Source organism: Arabidopsis lyrata (assembly GCF_000004255.2).
Source record: "Arabidopsis lyrata subsp. lyrata unplaced genomic scaffold ARALYscaffold_6, whole genome shotgun sequence".
Lineage (NCBI taxonomy): Eukaryota > Viridiplantae > Streptophyta > Magnoliopsida > Brassicales > Brassicaceae > Arabidopsis > Arabidopsis lyrata.
This window is the reverse complement of record NW_003302550.1, coordinates 10,189,930-10,211,493: the sequence shown is the minus strand read 5'-3', so window position 1 is coordinate 10,211,493 and position 21,564 is coordinate 10,189,930. Positions and strand designations below refer to the sequence as shown.

The 21,564-nt window shown below is 33.9% G+C and overlaps 4 protein-coding genes across 5 annotated transcripts in view; 2 read left to right on the top strand and 2 right to left on the bottom strand.

Moving 5' to 3' along the window:
* Nucleotides 1–170: 170 nt before the first annotated feature.
* LOC9308143 lies at nucleotides 171–3,971 on the bottom strand. Its single transcript, XM_002872028.2, has 4 exons — nucleotides 3,643–3,971; nucleotides 3,257–3,358; nucleotides 2,984–3,162; nucleotides 171–472 (listed from the first exon to the last, which is right to left on the bottom strand). The coding sequence occupies exons 1-4, from the start codon at nucleotides 3,737–3,739 to the stop codon at nucleotides 227–229; spliced, it is 624 nt and encodes a 207-aa protein (XP_002872074.1). The 5' UTR covers nucleotides 3,740–3,971; the 3' UTR covers nucleotides 171–226.
* A 1,916-nt stretch (nucleotides 3,972–5,887) lies between these two features.
* Nucleotides 5,888–8,676, bottom strand: LOC9308142 (probable amino acid permease 7). Of its 2 annotated transcripts, XM_021023713.1 has the most exons (7): nucleotides 8,260–8,670; nucleotides 7,933–8,169; nucleotides 7,729–7,822; nucleotides 7,408–7,628; nucleotides 7,142–7,275; nucleotides 6,792–7,019; nucleotides 5,888–6,496 (listed from the first exon to the last, which is right to left on the bottom strand). In XM_021023713.1, the coding sequence occupies exons 1-7, from the start codon at nucleotides 8,339–8,341 to the stop codon at nucleotides 6,089–6,091; spliced, it is 1,404 nt and encodes a 467-aa protein (XP_020879372.1). In that variant the 5' UTR covers nucleotides 8,342–8,670; the 3' UTR covers nucleotides 5,888–6,088. The 2 variants fall into 2 exon arrangements, with proteins under 2 accessions (XP_020879372.1, XP_020879373.1); XM_021023714.1 differs by lacking the exon at nucleotides 5,888–6,496 and having other exon boundaries at nucleotides 6,931–7,024; nucleotides 8,260–8,676.
* A 5,023-nt stretch (nucleotides 8,677–13,699) lies between these two features.
* On the top strand, nucleotides 13,700–16,158 carry LOC9310217 (DUF724 domain-containing protein 10). The gene is made up of 5 exons (XM_021023712.1): nucleotides 13,700–14,219; nucleotides 14,316–14,765; nucleotides 15,004–15,064; nucleotides 15,140–15,291; nucleotides 15,434–16,158. The coding sequence occupies exons 1-5, from the start codon at nucleotides 13,755–13,757 to the stop codon at nucleotides 16,046–16,048; spliced, it is 1,743 nt and encodes a 580-aa protein (XP_020879371.1). The 5' UTR covers nucleotides 13,700–13,754; the 3' UTR covers nucleotides 16,049–16,158.
* A 2,971-nt stretch (nucleotides 16,159–19,129) lies between these two features.
* Nucleotides 19,130–21,564, top strand: part of LOC9310216 (galactinol synthase 5) — a 2,820-nt gene continuing 385 nt past the window's right edge. Inside the window, exons 1-4 of the mRNA XM_021023246.1 lie at nucleotides 19,130–19,597; nucleotides 19,883–20,206; nucleotides 20,293–20,359; nucleotides 20,912–20,979. Coding sequence (XP_020878905.1) covers nucleotides 19,268–19,597; nucleotides 19,883–20,206; nucleotides 20,293–20,359; nucleotides 20,912–20,979 — 789 coding nt within the window. The 5' untranslated portion in view covers nucleotides 19,130–19,267. The remainder of the gene's footprint in view (nucleotides 19,598–19,882; nucleotides 20,207–20,292; nucleotides 20,360–20,911; nucleotides 20,980–21,564) is intronic.

Below are 21,564 nucleotides of genomic sequence, written 5' to 3'. Positions count from 1 at the left end.
TTATTTTGGTACAACTTCAATTTTTAAGCAAGTATATATTTGTTTTTTAGATATTAAAAGAGCAAAACCTTACTTTGAAATGGATCAAAATAGGCATATAACACAAAGTAAATTACTAAATTTCATTATGGATAAGCTTGCATTCAATACGGGAAAGCAAAGACGTGTTGGGTTAAACTTTATTTTTGATTAATAGTAAATCAAAGAAAAGACATGCTGATTCATACTAACCAAGCCAAGATTTTAATTTATTTGTTGGGCAACACATCACATATAAAGGGAAAAGGAAATGCAAGTTGCTAGAGAGACTCATATAATCAAAGACTTGGAACCATTTTTTCATCTGCCAACTTGAATACATAGAGACCAATGCAAGAGCTGGGGCAGGTACTTTGAAGTCGACACACATTTTTATTATTGGATCCTCCTCCTCTAAGGTCTTTTGGCGCAAAGATACCGAATACTTGATTTCCTGCCAAGTTAAAAATAAGAAGTATAAATTTTAAAACTAGATCATAACCCGTGCTGGAACAGCACGGATGAATTTAATTTTTAAATATATATATATAAAGTTGGATTATTGTTTGTTTTATAGTACAATTTTAATAATTCTTTACAAAATACAATGACATATAAGAAATTTTATTTTATTTTATTTTGTTTGATGAGAAAATATTAGGGGTGGGGTACGGTATTTCGGTTTAGTATCGTTTTTTTTTTGTTTTGTAGAAAGTGAAACCAAATAGAAATCGTATGTAATTCGGTTTAGTTACAGTTCAATTTTTACGGTTTTTTACGTTTTTTTGGTTAAAAATAAAACGTATGTATTTGATATATGCTAGTAGTAAGTGAAAAAAAATTGCGTATATAATAAACATATTTTGGTATATAATAAGATTAAATTCAACATGTGCGTACCTATATTTTTATTTTAGAATCCCAATGAAAAAATTTTGTGCACAATCCATCATTCATTATTTTCATATATACTTATAGAATCAAAATTTTAAATATTTAGAGGTGTCAAACCTTATTTAACTCATCTCATCATATAATCTTACTATGGTTTCGGTTATAAAGATCATAACTTTTTTTTATCATATAATACATTACATTTAACCTGCTGCTTGCTATAAATATTTTAAATATTTATGCTTTGAAAAATGAAATTAGAGTATTTATAACTTTTATCTTTTGATTTATTAAATATTTATAATATTCTTTAAAATATTATATAAAACTATTTTTAAAATTTTCCAAATAAAATATTGTTTTATTTTTTATTGTAGAATATAAAATTAAGAATTTTTTAAAAATAATTGTATGAACTTAAATATAAATATTCAATTATAAGTATCATAACTCATTCCATCATATAATACGTTATATTTAACCCACCGTCTAATATAAATATTTTTTAAATATATTTGTTTAAAGAAAACCAAATTAGTGTATGTATAATTTTTAATTTTTTTTTATTTATTAAGTATTGATGATATTTGTTTTTAAATATCAAGTAAAACTATTTTTAAATATTCCAAATTAAAATATTTAAAATTTTTATCGTAGTATATAAAACTATATATTTTTAAAAAATATATGAAATTGAATATAATTACTAAAATTCTGACCCGTTATTCAGGCGGAATTTTTGTTGAATTTATTTTTGTTTAAAAGAAATATATTATCCAAGTCTAAATTTTTAACTCGTTAAAGTTTTTTTTCATAAATTGAATAATTTATATTCGTTTTTTAAAAATTCAAATCATGGCATATGCGGAAAAAAATCTATTTTTATTATTATATGAATGATATAATGATTTATTTGTTTCACAATAATAGAATCATATAAAGATGAGAGGTCAAATATAATGATTAATAACAAATTAATAAGGTAAGTTAGATATCAAATCTTATAGATTCATTTTGATTGGTCATTTAAAAATAATAATAATAATGTATTTTTCGTTTTTATAATTAAATTAAATTATATAAATTGACTTGTTTATCCTTAATGGGATGAATTAATTTACTCTTTGAAATTTTATCTCTAATGGCATTTTTAAGTAAATTCTTACAAATATAAAGGTTAGTTAAGGATATCTTATAAAATGTACTCTCCAAATAATAGTATAGGATATGACACTAGGGAAAAACGAAGTATAAATATTTTAAAATATAAATAGAAGATGTGATATACCGTAAAACCTCTATAAATTAATAATGTTGGGACCATAAAATTTTATTAATTTAGAGAGGTATTAATTTATCGATAAATTATTAATTTATAGAGAGACTTTACTAATTTTGTAATTTCCTAAAAAATTTCACAACCGTAATATCTTTATAAGCAATATCTTTTAAAAAATAATTTCAAGTAGAGAAGCAATTATTAAGTTTAAAAAACAACACAAACTTTTTTCGAATAATCTAATCATATTCATTAAATTTTTTACATATAATATTTTAAATATATATCATAGTAATTCATATAGGACATATATAAATTTATATCATATATATATTAAGTTAATTATATATATATTGATAAGTTTATACAATTATTAATTTATGATAGATGGGACCATATGTTTATATGAGATTTTTAAAAAAATTATTATCTTATTAATTTATCGATTTATGTCATATTTTACACTGGTCCCAACTCGGGACCGAAAGAATTTATTAATTTAGAGAGATTATTATTTTATAGAGTATTAATTTATAGAGGTTTTACTGTATGTACAAGAATAAAGCCAAGTCTTGAAAAATATAGAAATAAATATACCAATGTCAACCGGTTTTGTTGGTTCAACGATTATCCGTAATTGGTTTTAGGTTTTTTTTTCCGGTCAATTACGGTTATTCATGTTTAAACATGGTCCCGTTTGGGTTTGAAAACATTATTGGTCCTAAAATTAAGGAAATTTCACATTCATTCATGCTTTTGTTTTCTATATGCAAAGAGTTTAAATATAGTTACCTCATCAAAACCAACATAAAGAACGTCGGAAAGAGTTAACTCAAAGTTGGTGCCAGCTTCAATCTCAGATTCAGTGTTACATGTACTCACATCACAAAGATTGTAAGTTTTTAAAAGGCCAGTAAAATCCCCAGATCTAAAGGCTACGTACACAAGGGTTCCAGGGGAGATGTTTTTGCCTGTATACATGAAAGATTTTATCAAGAAAATATTAGAAACTAAAGAAAATAAATAGAGTTGAAACTTGGGAAGAATATAAAAATTATTACGTACTTGCGGAACCGAATAAATTTATATTGATGGTTGGGTTTCCGTGAGACCCAACAGACGGAGAGACCTCAATGCGAGTGACGGTACCGTAATCGTTTCCATTTTCTGCACAAGTCGCATATATTAATTGTGGAAGTTATAACTTACAAGTCCCCTGTTGGTAAAAAAAAACTTGGATCTATATATCTTTCTCACACAAGTAAATCCAATTTATATGTCAAACAGTTCAAATATATGTTTGTTAAAAAAAAAACAGAGACATTAGCAAGCCACAATCTATGAAATCGAGGTCTATATGAATGACTGAATTGATTTATAACCTTATAAGAATATGTCTTGTATATAATTAAACAAACAGAAAACTGAAAACTTAACAAATCAATACTTACTGGCGCAGTATTCGAAATCGATGGCGTTAAGCAAAGTTGGTAAGAAGAAGAGTGATGCGAGGATGAGAAGCATGGGCTGGACATGAGACATCGCCATGGATCTTCAAAGCTCCTTGAAATTTTTTTTTTATTCAAGTTTGTAGATTGTAGTACATGTTATGCTTCTTCTATGCAAGCCTTCTATTTTATAATCTATAAGATAAGTGGATGGGATCATAAGTGACATGATGCTCTGGGACCGGTCCGGACCTGCATAAGTTATATTCATATATATTAAACTCCCACGTTATTATGCACGAGAAGCTTAAAATATTAGTATAAATGTTAATAATTTATTACCTTACCTACCAAATTTTTTCATTCATAATCACGTGGATTCATCTCGGAGAGACCGATCCGTCTCGAAGAACTATATTATTTTAAACACATTAAATTTTATTTAAAACTTTTTGTTTTGACAGGACTACATGTTCTTTCTATAACGACAACACGAATTGACTATCTTAAAGCATGATTAAAGGCAAGTTCTTATAGAAATCTTAAGCTTTTCTTAACATTTAATGCAATATAATTTAATCAACTTTATGCTTTAATGTTAAGAAACGTTCCTTAGCTAAGAGCTCTGTTCTAAAGAAATCAGTTACCCGATTACTCTCCGTCTAATCCGATTACTTCTCGCCTAATCCGATTACTCCCCACCTAATTTTACATATCCCGATTATTTTTAGATTTCAAGTATAAAACATTTATGCTTTCTGTTATTTATGTTATAAATTGTATCTCATGTATGTTTTATTTTTTTTTAATTTGCAACTATTATTAAATTTTTTATAATTATAAATTTTATTTTTATGTTAATTTTTTTTCTAAGAACTACATGTTAAGAGCCTACCATTAATCACACAAAAATCTTAACTCAAAAATACTATCTCTTAACAATCACTTTTACACATATATTACTTAAATATTGCTAAGAGATATTTCTAAGATACTACCAATAATCATGCTCTTACCGTAGAAAACAATTTTGGGGCCTTGATGCGTCATATAGCAATATGTCCGTTGTAACAAACAATATAAGAGGAAGATCCCGTTGTAACACACAATTAAGTTGAATAAACGAGATTACTTTTCTTGATCTCATCTTCTTCGATTCAACTAATAGACTTGGATATCCTATCTATGTATTTCATATTCTTCTGTGGATTTTGACGTCACATTGTGTTTCTGTTTCATATGCTTCTATTCTAAATTCACAATTTGATGCTTAATAGAAAGTTAGCTCAAAAGTACATAGGCAGTTTTTATATGAATTAAAATCTGCAAATTTGAAAAGAACGTATAGTTAACATTTTAACGGCTTATCAAAGTCGGCCTATCTCAAGGAGATGTCTTGATTCTTGATGTTGTGTCTTAGCAAGAAAAAGTGGTAGCGTAAGTGCATAACCAGTTAGCTAATGTTAGCACACCTGAAATTAAATTTCTTTGTGGGCCGGTTCTTTATACCTTGCACTGTATTTAATGATTAGTTTCGCAAGCTAAGAAATGTGATATTTCATCACCAAAAATGGAAAAAAAAATGATTAAGTGATAAAACCATGCAGAATGATAGCATTCATTTAGCTTTAGTCACCAAGGTTGGGGAATTGCAAAATATAAATTGTGTTTATAGAAATATATGATTGGTAAAATCATACAAAATCGCATAATCATCCAACTGGTTAATTACCAATAAGAATCTATATGGTCATTACGTTTATATAATTGGAAAAAGCTAGCTAAGATAACTGTGAACGTACCGGGATCGATTACGTCGGTGTTAGGAGAATCGATAGGAACTGGACTCCTCCGTCATCCGTCATCGGTCTAAGCTTGCTGATCGCTTCTCTAAAGGCTTTGTGTTTGACGTTTTTCCATCCCCGACCGCTCCAAAATCGTATATCACCGCACTATGCTTCTGGCAATTCAATGCTGAATATTCCGATACTGGCTTGTGCCAACTGGGACGCACGATGCCTCCCTAACTGGAATACCTAAATGTATATGTGCATATATGACTCTTGATGGTCAACCAAATTGATCTTTAATACGGTGAAATCTATCAACTTACCAAAACAGAGCAAAGGATAAAAGTGTGTTCATTGAATCATATTTTTTTTTTCATATTATAGAAGTACTATCCCAAATTTTCAATAAGAGCAAAATCATGTTTCAAGGAAAAATTTAAAGTACCAGATTTTAGAAATAAGAATACCATTTTTATGTTTTATTTACTAAGATTACAACCAAATCATAAATTTTTTACATTACCACAATTTGTGTTTAGGAACCCTTCTTTATCATTTACAGAAACATTTTCTTAAGCTGTAGATTTTGTTTATCTACTCTTAACATTTATTTACCAACTAGAGTAGGAAGCTTCATCACACAGTCAATAATTGGCTAATCATCCGAATTTTGCTCCTACAAGTCCATAAATAGATCCTACAAGAGACAATAGACAGACAAGCAAGCAAACAAAGCTAAAACCTCTAAGAAGAAGCCATGGTCGCGTCCAACTTGGGATCTTCTTCTGCAATATACACATCTCCACAGGAAAATACACTGCCAAAGGCCAAAATCCAATTGCCCCCAATACTCCTAAGACTTCATTAAAGTAGGGAAACATCACTGCCACTCCCGTTGTGATCAACACATACATCGTTCTTAGACACATCCTCATTGGATTCAGTCTCAACGTTCCTCCTCGTAACAATGGCAGTTTGAATCCGTAGAAGCTGGCAATGAACTTGTTTTGTGGGTATTTCATGGTTAACCATCTCTCCACAGCCGCGAAGATCGGTTGACTGTATACCTAAAATGCCATTCTATATGTTAGAAATGTATGGAAGAATTTGACTCTCGATTGTTTGTTTGCTTTTGAACATGTTATATATCAACTCAAACCGATTTTGGTATTTTAAACAATTTTTTTTTTGTGAATTGTAAACGCAAACGTTAAAATCACATATATTAACCAAAAATGTTTTGTCTATAATACTAGAATAGTAGTTTGGTTTCTAAAATGTGAATACACATGTAAACGAAAACATAGACATCAACGAGCATGTTGGTTAGAACTTAGATGGGCAAGGGGTTTTTTAAGATACCTGATATCCACCAACTAGATGAAGAACAATGCAAGCGTTGGCGAAATCGACGAGCCAGAATGGCTCATAGAAGCCGGAACCGGTCAAGAGATTCCCCGGGGTTAAATCCCCAAAGGCTGCGTACCCAAAACATCCGCAACAGAAGAAGAAGAACGTTTGGATGAATACCGCAACCGTCGAGGCTTTCTTCATCGTTTCCTTCTCTGCTGGTGGTGATCTCAATGTGTCCTGTCCTTAATTTTCATTCAATCCACGTAAAAAAAGGTTTCTTGATCTCTTACGAGTTGAGAGTAATTAATGTGTTAATTAATATTACTTAGCGTCATTATGCATGAATGTAAATTATTTACCTGAATCTCAAGAAGTATGATTGAGAAAGGATATGAAAAGGCAATGTTCCCAAGAGCTTGGAACGCTAACCATACTTTTGCACCTCTGTTTTCTGCTGGACTTCCCCTTACACTTCCCTCAATTTTTCGTTTTTCTTCATTTCAAAAACAAAAATATTTATTGGTCTTTGATCTCAAAATCAATTGATAATAAGTGAACTTGACCCAATATCAAAAGCAACAAAGAATATAATTCTAATTATGTGAGATGATTTATCTATATATACCTATGATTTTGCCAAGGGCGAGGCCCATGCCAATGAATGAGTAAGTAAAAGACATAATCGCGGCAACAAGAGAGAGCCATAGCATGTTGTGGAAATTAGGTATTTGTGACATAAAGATCTGAGTCAAACCAAACAAAAGCATGAAGTAGTTGTTGTTGTCTCCAAAAGAACATGTTGCATTGTGTCCTTCTCTATGATAACAATTCGATTTCATAATTGCTCTGTAATGAAATGGAAAAAACTCTACATATCAATATATTGCAAATTCAAAATTCCTAAGAATAAAACAACGGTCTAAATATTTTTACACATATTATTTACCTAATGCATGTCGCTGTAACTATGGTATAAGCAATACCACAACCAAATAGGGAAATGTATACAACGACCCCACATACGATCTCATTCTTCTTCCCTGCAAATCAAATTACCCATCTAAATAAATTAAATTATTACTAAAACAAAAGTATTAGTAATTAGTCATTTTCCATTGGAATGAACTAAAATATGAGTTTTGAAGTTGACCTAAATACAATTTAACGGCTTGAGAGTAAGAATTAAGTCGGAGGGGACCGTTGTCAGGATCAGGGAAACGGTAGCAATCCGAAAGAAGAAAAGCAGAGAGAAGTGTAACTCCGGCGAAGGCTATAAGAGCGGCTGGACCAGCGATCCAGCCGAGCTTCGCCGTGGCCCAAGCCAACGACAACACTCCAGCTCCTATCACTCCTGTTATTATATGTGTCACCGCCGTCCATAACGTTCCTTTATTATTCAAGAAAACACAACTTAATTATTTACCACTAAATGATTAATTACTAATGATTATGATTATATGATTACTGAAGGATTTACCTGTTCTTGCAGAAACTGAATCATGAGGTTGAAGTTCGGTTGGTGTTATAACTCGAGACTCGTCATTTTCTTTAATGTCCATTTTTTTTTTGTGGAGGAAGATGAAGATTTTTGGTTTGTGTATGTTGGTATCTAGTTATGCGAGAACACGATGTGAATTCATTTTATCTTATCGAGGAAAGAAACCTTGTCTAAGTGAATTGGAAGACAGATGGTTGTCTACTACTACTATTGTAATTGACGTGTACTAATTTATATAATTCGTGTTCATGTGAATAACATAAGATATTTTAGCCGATGGTCACATCTACCATTAGACATGGATTGGAATGGTTGAAATTGAACAGTTGGGTGGTCCATTTTTTTGCTAAAATGCGTAAAGAATTAATGTGCTTATCTCACTACTTTTAATTTTGTCCATCAACATTAACTTAATATTTTTTTAACATTATGATGTACATTTTTTAAGGAGGAAAATTTTCTTTGATTGGTAATGTGAAATTGGTAATCCCATCTTAGAATAACTTACACATTAAGCATTTTCCGGCAATATAATCCCACGAAATATTAAATGCCTCTAGCCCATATATTTTTGTATATTCATATGCTCTAACCTAAAAAAATAAGAAGATCCGTCCATGTTTTTTTTCATAGAACATTTTCTTAGCTTCTAAATTTTTTTTTTTTGAACCATAAAATTCCAAAGCCAAACTCTATGTCTCTATTTAGAGCTTGGTTCTATTTTATTTTATTTTTTTGTTCAACGAGCTGGGTTCTACTATTTAGTGCTTTCTTTCCTTGAGATCTTAGTTTAAATTTTCTCTCATCGACATGATATGGTCTTCAGAGTTGTTCAATTCAAGTATATGCATTGTTGGCCATGTATAAGAAATGTGAACGTGGGCGATCGATAACAATCAAAGCATACTTCTCTTGTTTATTTTACAGAAAAATGCATCTATATTCATATGTATTAACTTTTAAAAAGTTGGGTAAAAGAAAAAGCTAAAAGTTTGAACTAATGTATGGTAGACCTGGCCTTGTCAAATCCTGTTGGAGTTGATCAATAACATTAATTATAAGTGTACATAGACCAGCATATATATGAACTAACACTATTTTTTTTTTTTTTGAACAAATGAACTAACACTAATTATTCAAAGGAAAAAAAAGGTTGGGGGCACTAGACCTCATAGTGTCATAGGTCTTGCTTTAACTTTGCCTTTAAGAAAGAGCGATAAATTTTTGCTCAAGAAGACGACAAGTATTTGATGATACAAAAGAAGAGTAACATTGTCGTCTGAAGAAAATGGCAAACATAATTCTGTTTTGCTTTTTTATATTTGTTTAATATGTTTGTATATAATTGATAGAATAATTTGTTCGTTAAATTTATTTTTTATTTAAATCAAATTATCATTCAAACCATGAACAAAATCAAAGACAAAAACAATTTTTTTGCCGTTAAAAAAAACAAACAAAAAGTATAGATTTAATTTCCTGTCAAATAAACAAAAGAAGTATTATTTGATCGTTATCGATCATCCACGTTCACATTTCTTATACATGGCCATAAATTCCTGTCAATGAGAGAAATTTTAAAGTGACAATTTTTTTTTTTTTTTTTTTTTTTTTTTTTTTTTTTTTTTTTTTTTTTTTTAAAGTGACAACTTTGAAGGCACATAAGTCTCTTATTCACTATTTACCTATAGAAAAGTTAGTTTCAAAAAATTCAACACTAACGTTTTTTTTCAAATTTCTAAATATAAATGTTGTGATGGGGACGGCAGTTGTGGTGGTGGTGGTATTGGCGGAGATATGACGGTGGTTAAGGTCAGAGCCGAACGTAGATGTATGAGTAGGAGAATACGTGCTCTAGCTTAAATTTTGAAGTTTGTTATGTAATTTGTAGTGGAGATGGAACAATTTGGTTCATGGCTTTATGCTATCATGGTGCCCACAATTGATTCATGGCTTTATGCCTTCATGGTACGGTGCCCCATGTTTTCTACTGATTTTTTTTAGTTAAATGATTATTACTTTTTATTTTACGGTTTCCAAGAAAATAAATGTTTCTATATTAGTCTATTTTCCATTTTTAATTATTGTTTAAAGGAACTTTATTAATATATTATAACCTATGTTGATTAACACTACAAATAAAAAAATTCAAGGTAAATATATTTTTTCCAGGTTAATTATGTTTCTAGGTTAATTATATTTTTCTTGTGCAAATACTTGATTTCATTCCTTCAAATTAAACCAAGGTACAAAGATAAGATGGATACAAAGATCCTAAAGTATAGTACAAAACAAAGAAAGGCATTTCAATGCCACAAAAATAATATATGATAGGTCGACGACAGTAGATCCATGAGAGTTTGAAGACAAAAACTAGGTAGGATCTTGATGCAAGCAATTTCATGGTTAGTCGAGGGTCATCCACGGAAGATGAGAGGATAGTCACAGTCAAAAGATATGGTGACGTTGAAGACGATTCCAAAGCCTTGGTTTCCGCCAGCACGAGAAGTTCTATATGAAATAACACAACGACAAGGATGGTCGGATGTTTAATTTACACGGCTTAGAAGCGGGAAGCCAATGACGGTAACTTGTGACAAAAAACTTTGTTTCCATTTCTAGAACAAATGGTTATACATAGGAAGAGTTTGGCAAACTCAAAGTTTAAATCAACAAAGCTAAACGCAATTGAAACAACAACAATAAGAAAAATAGAGACACCATGCAGGCATGCAGCGCCGGAATCACTGGGTGAACCTCCAGGAGATATCGATCGGAGCCGCCGAGGCTCCTCTCTTTTGGGAGAGAAATCGTCGCGAGTGAGATTCGCTCGCGCGACTATGTTATTTTAAATTTTGTTTTCAAGATTAATAACCGAATTTAATATAAGATCGGGTTTGGTCCGACTTCATCTTCAATTTTTAAGCAAGTATGTATTTGGTTTGCAGCAAAAATAGAGTTCTAGTTTGATATTTAACCTTTTTATGATTTGTTTTTTTTTATATTAAAAGATCCAAACCTTGCTTTGATATTAAAAGAGCCATATAACACAAAGTAAACTTCATAATTCATCAACTTGAATTCAATACGGAAAAGCAAAGACGTGTTGGTTTAGAGTTATCGATCCTGCGATCTCTAGAGCCAATTATTTGAAAGCTCCTCATATTTCTCTGTTCTACTCTGCTTTTATTATGCTTCTCTGCTACTAGTAAAACTTCCTCTTTTTTTTTTTTTTTTTTTTTTTTTTTTTTTTTTTTTTTTTTTTTTTTTTAACTTTATTGTTGATTGATATCAACCAGAAGATCAAAGAAAGACATGCTGGTTCATATTAACCAAGCCAAAATTTACATCAAAGAGTTTAATTTATTTGTTGCACAAAGCACAACACATAAAAAGGTAAAAGGAAATGCAAGTTGCGAGAGAGACTCATATAATCAAAGACTTGGAAACACTTTTTCATCTGCCAAATTGACTAAATAGTGACCAATGCAGGAGCTGAAGCAGGTACTTTGAAGTCCACACACATTTTTATTATTGGATCCTGATAGGTTCTTTCGCGCAAAGATACCGAATACGTGATTTCCTGCCAAGTTAAAAAGAAGAAGTGCATGAAAATGTGAATCAAGTCAGACCGGGTTTGATTATTTATATTTATTTTAAGTAGTAGTATCATACATCAAATGTTTCTATACTTATCAAGAATAAAGCCAAGTCTTGAAAATATATAAAAAATTATAAATAACCAATGCAACCGGTTTTTTTGGTTCATTGGTTATTGGGTTTAGGGTTTTTGCCAGTCAATTACGGTTATTTCAGTCCAATGTAGATGTCCCTCTGGTTCATGTTTAAACATGGTCCCGTTTGCGTTTGAAAACATTGGTCCTAAAAATAAGGATACTTCACATTCATTCATGCTTTTTTTATTTCCTATGAAAAGAGTAATAGAAATAGTTACCTTAACATAAAGAACTTCGGGAAGAGTTATCTCAAAGTTGGTGCCAGCTTCAATCACAGATTCAGTGTTACATGCAGTCACATCACAGAGGTTGTAAGTTCTTAAAAAGCCAATAAAATCCCCAGATCTATAAGTCACGTACACAAGGGTTCCCGGGAAAATGTTTTTGCCTGTACATATGAAAGATTTTATCAAGAAAATATTAGAAACTAAAGAAAAAAAATTGTTGAAAAAAAAAAGAGAGTTGAAACTTGGGAAGATCATAAAAATTATTACTTACTTGCAGAACAGAATAAATTTATAGTGATGTATGGGTTTTCGCTAAAGCCAATCGACGGAGAGACCTCAATACGAGTAACGTTACCGTAATCGTTTCCATTTTCTGCAACAGTCTCAGAGATTAATTGTGGAAGCTATAAACTTGGATCTATATATCTTTCTTACAAAAATATATCAAATTGATATGTCAAAGTGTCAAACAATTCAAATATTTTCGTTTACTAAAAAAAAAAAAAAACAGAGAGATGGGCAAGCCACAATTTATAAAATCGATGCCTATGATTGAAATATATAACTAAACACACGAAAAACATATAGAAACTGAAAACTTAACAAGTCGATACTTACTGGCGCAATATTCAAAATCGATGGCACCATGCAAAACCGGTAAGAAGAAGAGTGATGCGAGGAGGAGAAGCATGGGCTGGACATGAGACATCGCCATGGATCTTCAAAGCTCTTTGAAAAGAAAATTTTTCAAGTTTGTAGTACATGTTCTGCTTTTATGCAAGACTTAGATGGGATCATAAGTTGCATAAATTATATCCATATATTTTAATCTCCCACACTATAAGCGAGAATCTTAAAATATTAGTATGATCAATGTCAATTATTCATTACCTTACGTACCAAAAACTTTTATTCACAATACGTGGATCCATCTCGGAGAGACCGATTCGTCTCGAAGAAGTATATTATTATAAACACAAATTTTATTAAAAACTTTTTACTTCACAAAACCACATGTTCTTTCTATGTTTCCGGCAATTCAATGCTGAATATTCAGTACTGGCTTGTGCCAACTGGGACGGACGATACCTCCCTAACCGGAATACCTAAATATATCCGTGCATGACTCTTGATGGTCAACCAAATTGATCTTCAATACGGTGAAATCTATCAAGTTACCAAAACAGAGCATAGAAATTAAAAGTGTTTGCATTGAATCATAATTTTTTTTTCATATTATAGAAGTACTATCCCAAATTTTCAAGAGCAAATTCATGTTTCAAGGAAGGTTAATAAAGAAGAAGAAAAAACATTATTTGGTTAATATTTTTAGAAATCCTCAAAACTAAAAAAATACTTACATTTTTCTTTTCCCACTTCCCACATCCCGCCGTCTTCTTCAATTTTTTTTAAGGGTTTCTAACTCTCTACAAAAAGGTTCGATTTTTTTGTTTCAACAAGTTAGTTTTTTTTTTTCATTGTACTGTGTCTGTGAGTAATTTATCAAAGCATGGAGAGGCAGATTCCGAGTGAAAGTTTATCTCTGAGTGAAGGTTGTGAAATCGAAATCTCTTACAAAAACAATAGCAATGAAAGCGTTTGGTACAAAGCCATTATCGAAGCAAAACCGCCAAAGAATTCTACATTCAAAGAACTCTGTGTTCGGTTGCTTAAGGAAGACGTTTCGACTCCTCTTAACGAACTCAGAGACAAAGTCTTGATTCGACCCATTCCTCCAAAAAATGTGCAAGATTGCATCGATATTGAGATAGGCACTTTCGTCGACGCTGATTATAAAGATGCATGGTGGGCTGGTTTTGTAGTCAAAGTGATTGATGATGACAAGTTTTGGGTGTGTTTTGATTCACCACCTGATATCATTCAGTTTGATAGAAACCATTTGACGCCTCATCTTCAGTGGGTCGATGAGAAGATATTTTCATGGTGGATCAGAGGATCAACACGAAATTCAGAGGTAATTGCTTATCTTTCATGCCATTTCTATCGAAAGTTTTGTTTTTTCTAATGTTTTGGGGACTCTTGTTGTGAAAGACTTTAACTTTACTGGTAGTTCTTGAAGCGGTTGTCTGAGGAGCCTAGGTTTAGTCCTGGAACAATGGTGGAATTGTGCTCTAAGAGAGATGAAGGTGAAGTGGTTTGGGTTCCTGCAATGGTTTTTAAAGAGTTTAAAGAGAATGATGAGTATAGATATATTGTCAAGGATAGGCCTTTGATTGGCAGGAGTTATAGGACAAGACCCAACAAAACTGTTGATTTGCGTAGTCTTAGGCCTATACCGCCTCCTATTCGGGTTAAAGAGTATCAATTGGAGGATTACATAGAGGTGTATCATGATGGTATAGGATGGCGTCAAGGACGAGTTGTGGAAACTCGAGGAGGAGTGATGGAATCTCTCTCTCAGAGATGGTGTACATTGCTTATAGAGGCTACAAAGAAGCAATTAACATTCAAAAAATCGGATCTTAGGCCTTTGAGGGTGTGGGAAGATGGCCTTTGGAAGGTACTTAACGGTTTCTTTTCAGTACTTTCTGTGAACGCTAGATTATTGTCAATAATGACTAATCTGTGTGACTGGTTTGCATTGAAAATATGAAACTGCCATTTCAGCTTTAGAACTTCAGCAAAAAACTTGCTCTTTTGGCTGCATTTCTTACATGTGTAATGATGGTTTGCATTTGAAGTCTTTGTATTATTATTATCATCCTGTTGTGGTTTCTGATCTGTGTTAGATGTTGCAGACTAGGGAATCATCCTTAACTCAGGGATCAGGAGATAAGACAGGTGATTCTGTGATGAATGGTAAGTTGGTAACATTCTCCAAATCCATTTTTCTGTATCATGAAAATTGATCTCATAATGTCCACTGTTTTCCAGCAAATGAATCTGATCCACCTGTAACTCCACCTCCGGGCATAACTACAACACCGTTGAAACAAATAGAGGCTGAAACTCAGAGAAAGACATTCCCCAAGAAGACACTTTCAAGGAATCAGAATGGTTCAGGAAACGATTCAACACAAGAGAATGTAATGTTAATTCCTCACTTCAACATTATAATTCTCACTTTCTCTGTAGTTTGTTAGCTGGTGGCTTATTATTTCAATCCTCTTGACTGTTATTTATCTATTGAATGATAGTTCACCTTTGGGATTTTTAATTTCTATGCAGGAAAATAGCAATCGAAAGAGGAAAAGAGAAGAAAACCTTTGTTCTGTTTCTAGTGTTGAGGAAAACAAAGTCAAGGATACTACAACAGTTTTGCTCTTTGAGAAGAAGTTACCAATTTGGAAGATACTTGATTCAATGGAGGTATTTAAAGCAGTCCCACAAAGTCCTCATTTCAGCCCATTGGCGGAGATTAGAGAAGATTCCCGTGAAATGTTGGCGGTTGGTATGATGCTTACCTTTTCATGTTTACTTGAACAAGTCAAAGCTCTGCAACACGACGAGAACATAAGCTCATTTATAAGCCTTAGTAATTCCTTTACCGAGTTAGAGACACACGGGTTCAATGTACAAGTAGCTCAGTTGCGGATCAATAAGTTGTTGACTCTTAGAGGTATGCAATCAAAGAAACTGGATGAACTCAATGGTGCCAAGAAAGTGACTGCAGATAAAGAGAGCGTAAAGGCTGAAAACGAACGCAAGATTCTCGAGCTGCAGAGGCTGAATGAGGAGATGGACAAAGAGATAGCTCAGAGTATGTCATGTGAAGCAAAGATTGTCCAACAGCTTGATGATATGAAGCTTGAGTTTCATGCAACTGCATCGGCTCCATGGTAAAAAAGTTTAATGACCTCTAATATAATCTCTTTTTCGCACTTAGATTATGTAAATGAAAAGATTTCGTTGGCCCTGTTGGATAATGAATGGATATTTGTCTTTTTTTTTTTTCTACAAAGAATTCATAACGAATCATTCAATATGGCAAGGCAATACATGGTAATATATGCCATATACATCAAAGATTTAATGCACCGATTTAAATCCAGATGAGTTATTCCCATTTCCATATTTATTGAAAGTTTGGATTCATTTTTCTTTATCCTTGCTTATTCATTAAATATATATAAATGAATTATCCTCATTTCCATATTTATTCCAATTTTAGATTCATTTTTCTCTATTCTCTCCGATTCATTTTTTGTAGACATTCACCAGCTTTAAAAACGTTATCAAGGAATGAAAATTTCCAATATTCTCTAATTTAATCCATTATGATTTCCGCATCTCATTTAATTCCTCCACTCGGACCACTCCCTTATTAGAATATGGGCTTCCAACTCAAAACCAATTGGCAATGAGTGGAGTGGCCCATATCCCTTATATATTACTTAGGATCCCTTCCAACTTCCGATGTGGGACATTATGTCCTAATACGCCCATTCGAGATGATGGCTCTTTGGCCATTAATCTCGGAATGTTCGGGCTTAGATCGACGGCATCAATTTTGGGCCTTGTCGATGATTGGACCATCTTTGGGTCGGATCGGGTTGGACATGTGTGGATCGGGCTCTGATACATATTAAACACTCACTGTTGGAAGTATACGGGCGGAGCCAAGGGAAACAGAGGCATCCAAATACACGGAGCTTTGTGTAGTTCGGTGTTTCTCCAAATAATTTCTGGTACGGCGACTCCATGGAGAGGTTTGGTGTTGGTAGACGATTGATGAGATAGGTGGCGGTCGTGAACGCGTATGCCCAGTAGTGTTTGGGCATAGAGGCATGTGTGAGCATTGTGAGTCCTGTTTCTACAACGTGACGATGCTTTCGCTCTGAGATGCCATTATGCTCCGGTGTGTGTGGAGGAGAGGTAAGATGTGAAATTCCAGCAGATGAGAGTAAGGAGCGAAGCGCAATGAACTCGCCTCCATTGTCGGAGAACAATGTCTCGATCTTGGTGTTTAAGCGGTTTTCGACCAGTGCCTTGAATGCAACGAATGTTTCACGAACTTGGGACTTGAGTTTTAGTGGATATAACCACGTGTATCTGCTGTAGTGGTCGACGAGTACTAGATAGTACTTATAGTTATCGATGGAAGTCACAGGAGATGACCAGACGTCTGTGAATACGTATTCTAAGGGTCTGGTGGAGTGAATAGAAGATTGGGAAAAAGGTAGTTTGTGTGTTTTATTAATAGCACAATCGGAGCATAAAGAAGAAACTGAATTTGATTGAATGTAAGGTAAAGAATAACTGGAAATAACACTTTTGAGAATTGAAAATGATGGATGACCTAGGCGATAATGCCAATCAGTCAAAGTTGTTTTTGGTGAGGTTGAAGCAAAGAAAGAAGAAAGGGTTGAGGGTGAAGCCGGCCACTCATAAAGCTCGTCTTTAGTCTTGCCTTGGATTAACGGGACCCCCGAGCTGAGATCCTTCACCTGAAAGTGTGCAGGAAAGAATTCAACAGAAACTTTGTTAGCGTTACACAACCGGTAAACGGAGATTAGATTTTTTTGGATATTGGGAACACATAAAACACTGTTTAAAGTTAAGTTGCGGGAAGTAGAAGGTAAGGATAGTGAACCAGTGTGCGTTATTGAAAGACCGGAGCCATCACCAATAAGAACTGAATCGTCACCAGAGTATGGCTGATGCATTGCAAGGTTATTGAGATCGCTTGTCATGTGATGTGTGGCACCACTGTCCATGAGCCACGCATTTGCTGGATGTGGAGAGGTGAGGGCTAGATTTGCCCGCGTCTGCCAAGGACGAAACGGTGTAGGTAGCAGGCTGTTTTGCGGTCCATTGTGGTGTTGTTGCAGCTGGGAACACCGCTTAGCACTGTGTCCGAAGACGCCGCAAAGCTGACATTTTCCTTGATAACCTCTTGTTCCTCGATTGTCTTGCTTTTGTTGTTGATAATTGGATTGATTGTTGGAATTCCAGGGCTTGTTTTGACGATAACTGGACTTGCCTTGATATTGGTTTTGGCGTGATGTAGCAACATTTGCAGAGATGGGTGCCACGGACGATGCGGATAGAGACGTAGCAAGCAGCTTGGCTTCTTTGTTGATGAGTTTTTCATGGACTTCAGTGATGGATGGTGGGGTGTCACGGCCCTCTACTTGATCAACAACTGATTTGTATTCCTTTGGCAACCCTTGGAAAATAAATTCAATCTGCTCTTCATGCTCCAGTGGCTTCCCAAGAAGAGCAAGTTGATCAAATCGTGTTGTTAAACCTTGCATATAGTCATCAATTGTTTTCTCACCTTTTGTTTGGTGCTTGAGTTGAAGACGCAGCTGCTGGATGTGACCCCAGCTTGGCTTGGCGTAGATGTCTGCAATTTTTGACCACATCTCTGCCGCAGATTTGGTTTTGGCCACTAGAGGTTGAACCGACGGAGATAGGGTGCCGAACAGACCGCTGTAGACGAGCTTGTCCTGTCTCCTCCAAAGTGTGTAGGCGGGATTTGGTGTGTCACGAGCATTGACAGTGAGTGTTTGATCTGGTGGGAGAGACGATCCATCAACGTACCCGGCGAGGTCATAGCCATCAAGAAGAGAGTGGACTTGGAGACTCCAAGTTATGTAGTTAATGGCGGTGAGTTTCGTAATGTTGCTCATATTGACATTGAGCAGTGACCCGTTTGTGTTAACAATTTCGTGGGCGTTGGCCATTAGGATGTGAAAAAGAGAATAAGATTTGAAGAGATAGAGGGAAAAGAGAACAGAGACTTGAGAGAGGAACAGAGATTTGTTTATGAGTGATCAAGAGAAAAAAAAAAGAAAAGAAGGGTATCGATTATGCTCTGATACCATGAAGAATATGGGCTTCCAACTCAAAACCAATTGGCAATGAGTGGAGTGGCCCATATCCCTTATATATTACTTAGGATCCCTTCCAACTTCCGATGTGGGACATTATGTCCTAATATCCCTCTCGCTCCCTTATAAAATAAGATAGTTTCTCTAATCTTTCATTCACTTATCATCGTAACAAAAAAAAGTTCTTATCTTCTAAAGGAACTAATCTTATTTCTATTTGTTTGAGATGGCCCAAATGACGATGACCGTCGAGAAGAGGATCGAAACTGACGTGGTGAGCCTCGGCGGTGTGAAAAGGGCTTACGTCACTTTCCTCGCCGGAAACAAAGACTACTGGATGGGTGTGGTTGGTCTAGCCAAAGGACTTCGTAAGGTAAAATCAGCTTATCCTCTCGTGGTGGCGACTCTCCCTGACGTGCCTGAGGAACACCGTCAAATCCTGGTGGCTCAAGGATGCATCATCCGTGACATCAAACCCGTTTATCCTCCGGAAAACGAAACCGGTTATTCCATGGCTTATTACGTTATCAACTACTCCAAGCTTCGTATTTGGGAGGTAAATATCTTACTAACTATAAATGAAATGTATATTTATAACAATTACCGTATGTTTTTTTGTCAATATGATTACCATTTACCTTGAGTGATACGTGGGTGTAAAAAGCATGATAACGCCTATTGTCACGCAGATCTATTAACTAACATTGCAAAAACATATATAAATTATATTTCAACAAAAAAAATATAAATAATATTATAATTAAGAAGTCTCTGTATATTAGTATATTACACACCATTTATTGTCACAAATATTTAACGATTTGTTAACATATAAATGCAGTTTGTGGAGTATGAGAAAATGATATATCTAGATGGAGACATACAAGTGTTTAGTAACATTGATCATCTTTTCGATACTCCTCGTGGCTACTTGTACGCCGTGAAAGATTGCTTTTGCGAGGTATCTTGGTCTAAAACTCCTCAATACAAGATCGGTTACTGCCAACAGTCGCCTAAAAAAGTGACTTGGCCTGTTGAAAGCCTCCGTGCGCCACCGCCGGTATATTTCAATGCTGGTATGTTGGTTTTTGAACCAAATCTTATCACTTATGAGGATCTCCTTCGTGTTGTTCAAATCACTACTCCAACTTATTTTGCCGAACAGGTCCGATTTTGTTTTATTTTTTCATTATTTGATTTGAGTTTTCTTTATTTACGATCGAATTTAATATTATTGTTTATTTTTGTTAGGACTTTTTGAATGTGTACTTCAGAGACATTTACAAGCCAATCCCTTCGACCTACAACCTCGTCATGGCTATGCTTAGGCCTGGGCATAATACCCGAACCCGAAGAACCGAACCGAACCCGACCCGAAAAATCCGATCCGAATCCGAACCCAAAGTTTTAAAATATCCGAACGGGTTCTAAACTTCACAACCCGAAAACCCGAACCCGAACCCGACCCGAACTCGAACCCGAACAAGTACCCGAACATACCCAAAATATAAGTACATAGTTATAATATATTAGTAATATTTATACTTGTAATAACCTAAGTGCCTAAATTATTCGGATGTTAAGATATTTTCGGATGTTTTAGCTACTTTGGGTTAGATATGGGTTAAAATACTTGGGTTTTATAGATTTTTTTGAGTATTTTTCAATACTTTGCATAGAATCGGATACAAAATTTCTAATATTTGGATACTTCGGGTAAATCCGAATCCGAACCCGAAATACCCGATCCAAACCCGACCCAAACCCGAAGTTTTAAAATACCCGAACGGGTTTTAGTTTTCTAAACCCGGAAAACCCGAATCCGAAAAACCCGATCCGAACCCGACCCGAATATCCGAACGTCCAGGCCCTATGCTTTGGCGTCACCCTGAACACATTGACCTTGACCAAATCAGTGTTGTTCACTATTGTGCTAATGTTCGTTTTTTTTTTCTTTTTTAATTTTTGTTTCTCTACATATATGTAGATACATATTCTTATGAGAAATTGTTAAAAATGCCCCTTTTTCAATACTCCTTTTCAAAAATGCCCCCTTTGAGAGTCTATTTTTAAGTTTGCCCTCTTTTAATTTTTAATGACCATTTTACCCTTATTTGAAACAAAATTAGGTCCACAAAATACAAAATATTTTTTGGCGGGAAAAGTGATCCCGTAATTTTCCCGCCAAAACACTTGTAAAAACCTTTAAAATACCTTGTAAAATTTTCCCGTAAAATTTTTTCCCGCCAAAAATTTTTTTTGCGGGAAAAATGATTCCGCAATTTTTTTGGCGAAATTTTTTTGGCGGGAAAATTTTTGCGGGAAAAATTTACAAGGTATTTTAAAGGTTTTACGGAGTATTTACAAGTGTTTTGTAAGGTTTTACAATGTATTTTAAAAGGTTTTACAATGTACTTATAAAGTTTTATAAGGTATTTATAACTTGTAAAACCTTTATAAAAACTTGTAAAACCTTATAACTTGTAAAATCTTATAAAATAGCTTGATAGATCTTATATATCC

Excerpts from the sequence above, each read along its gene's own strand:
- LOC9308142 (XM_021023713.1), bottom strand. The coding sequence starts at position 8,341 with ATGGACATTAAAGAAAATGACGAGTCTCGAGTTATAACACCAACCGAA. Across the intron at positions 8,170-8,259 it reads TTCAGTTTCTGCAAGAACAG|GAACGTTATGGACGGCGGTG; the intron begins GTAAATCCTTCA and ends TGAATAATAAAG. Across the intron at positions 6,497-6,791 it reads ATCTAGTTGGTGGATATCAG|GTATACAGTCAACCGATCTT; the intron begins GTATCTTAAAAA and ends ATGGCATTTTAG.
- LOC9308143 (XM_002872028.2), bottom strand. The coding sequence starts at position 3,739 with ATGGCGATGTCTCATGTCCAGCCCATGCTTCTCATCCTCGCATCACTC. Across the intron at positions 3,359-3,642 it reads CGATTTCGAATACTGCGCCA|AAAATGGAAACGATTACGGT; the intron begins GTAAGTATTGAT and ends CGACTTGTGCAG. Across the intron at positions 473-2,983 it reads TTTATGTTGGTTTTGATGAG|GAAATCAAGTATTCGGTATC; the intron begins GTAACTATATTT and ends TTAACTTGGCAG.
- LOC9310217 (XM_021023712.1), top strand. The coding sequence starts at position 13,755 with ATGGAGAGGCAGATTCCGAGTGAAAGTTTATCTCTGAGTGAAGGTTGT. Across the intron at positions 14,766-15,003 it reads GGGAAGATGGCCTTTGGAAG|ACTAGGGAATCATCCTTAAC; the intron begins GTACTTAACGGT and ends TAGATGTTGCAG. Across the intron at positions 15,292-15,433 it reads ACGATTCAACACAAGAGAAT|GAAAATAGCAATCGAAAGAG; the intron begins GTAATGTTAATT and ends ATTTCTATGCAG.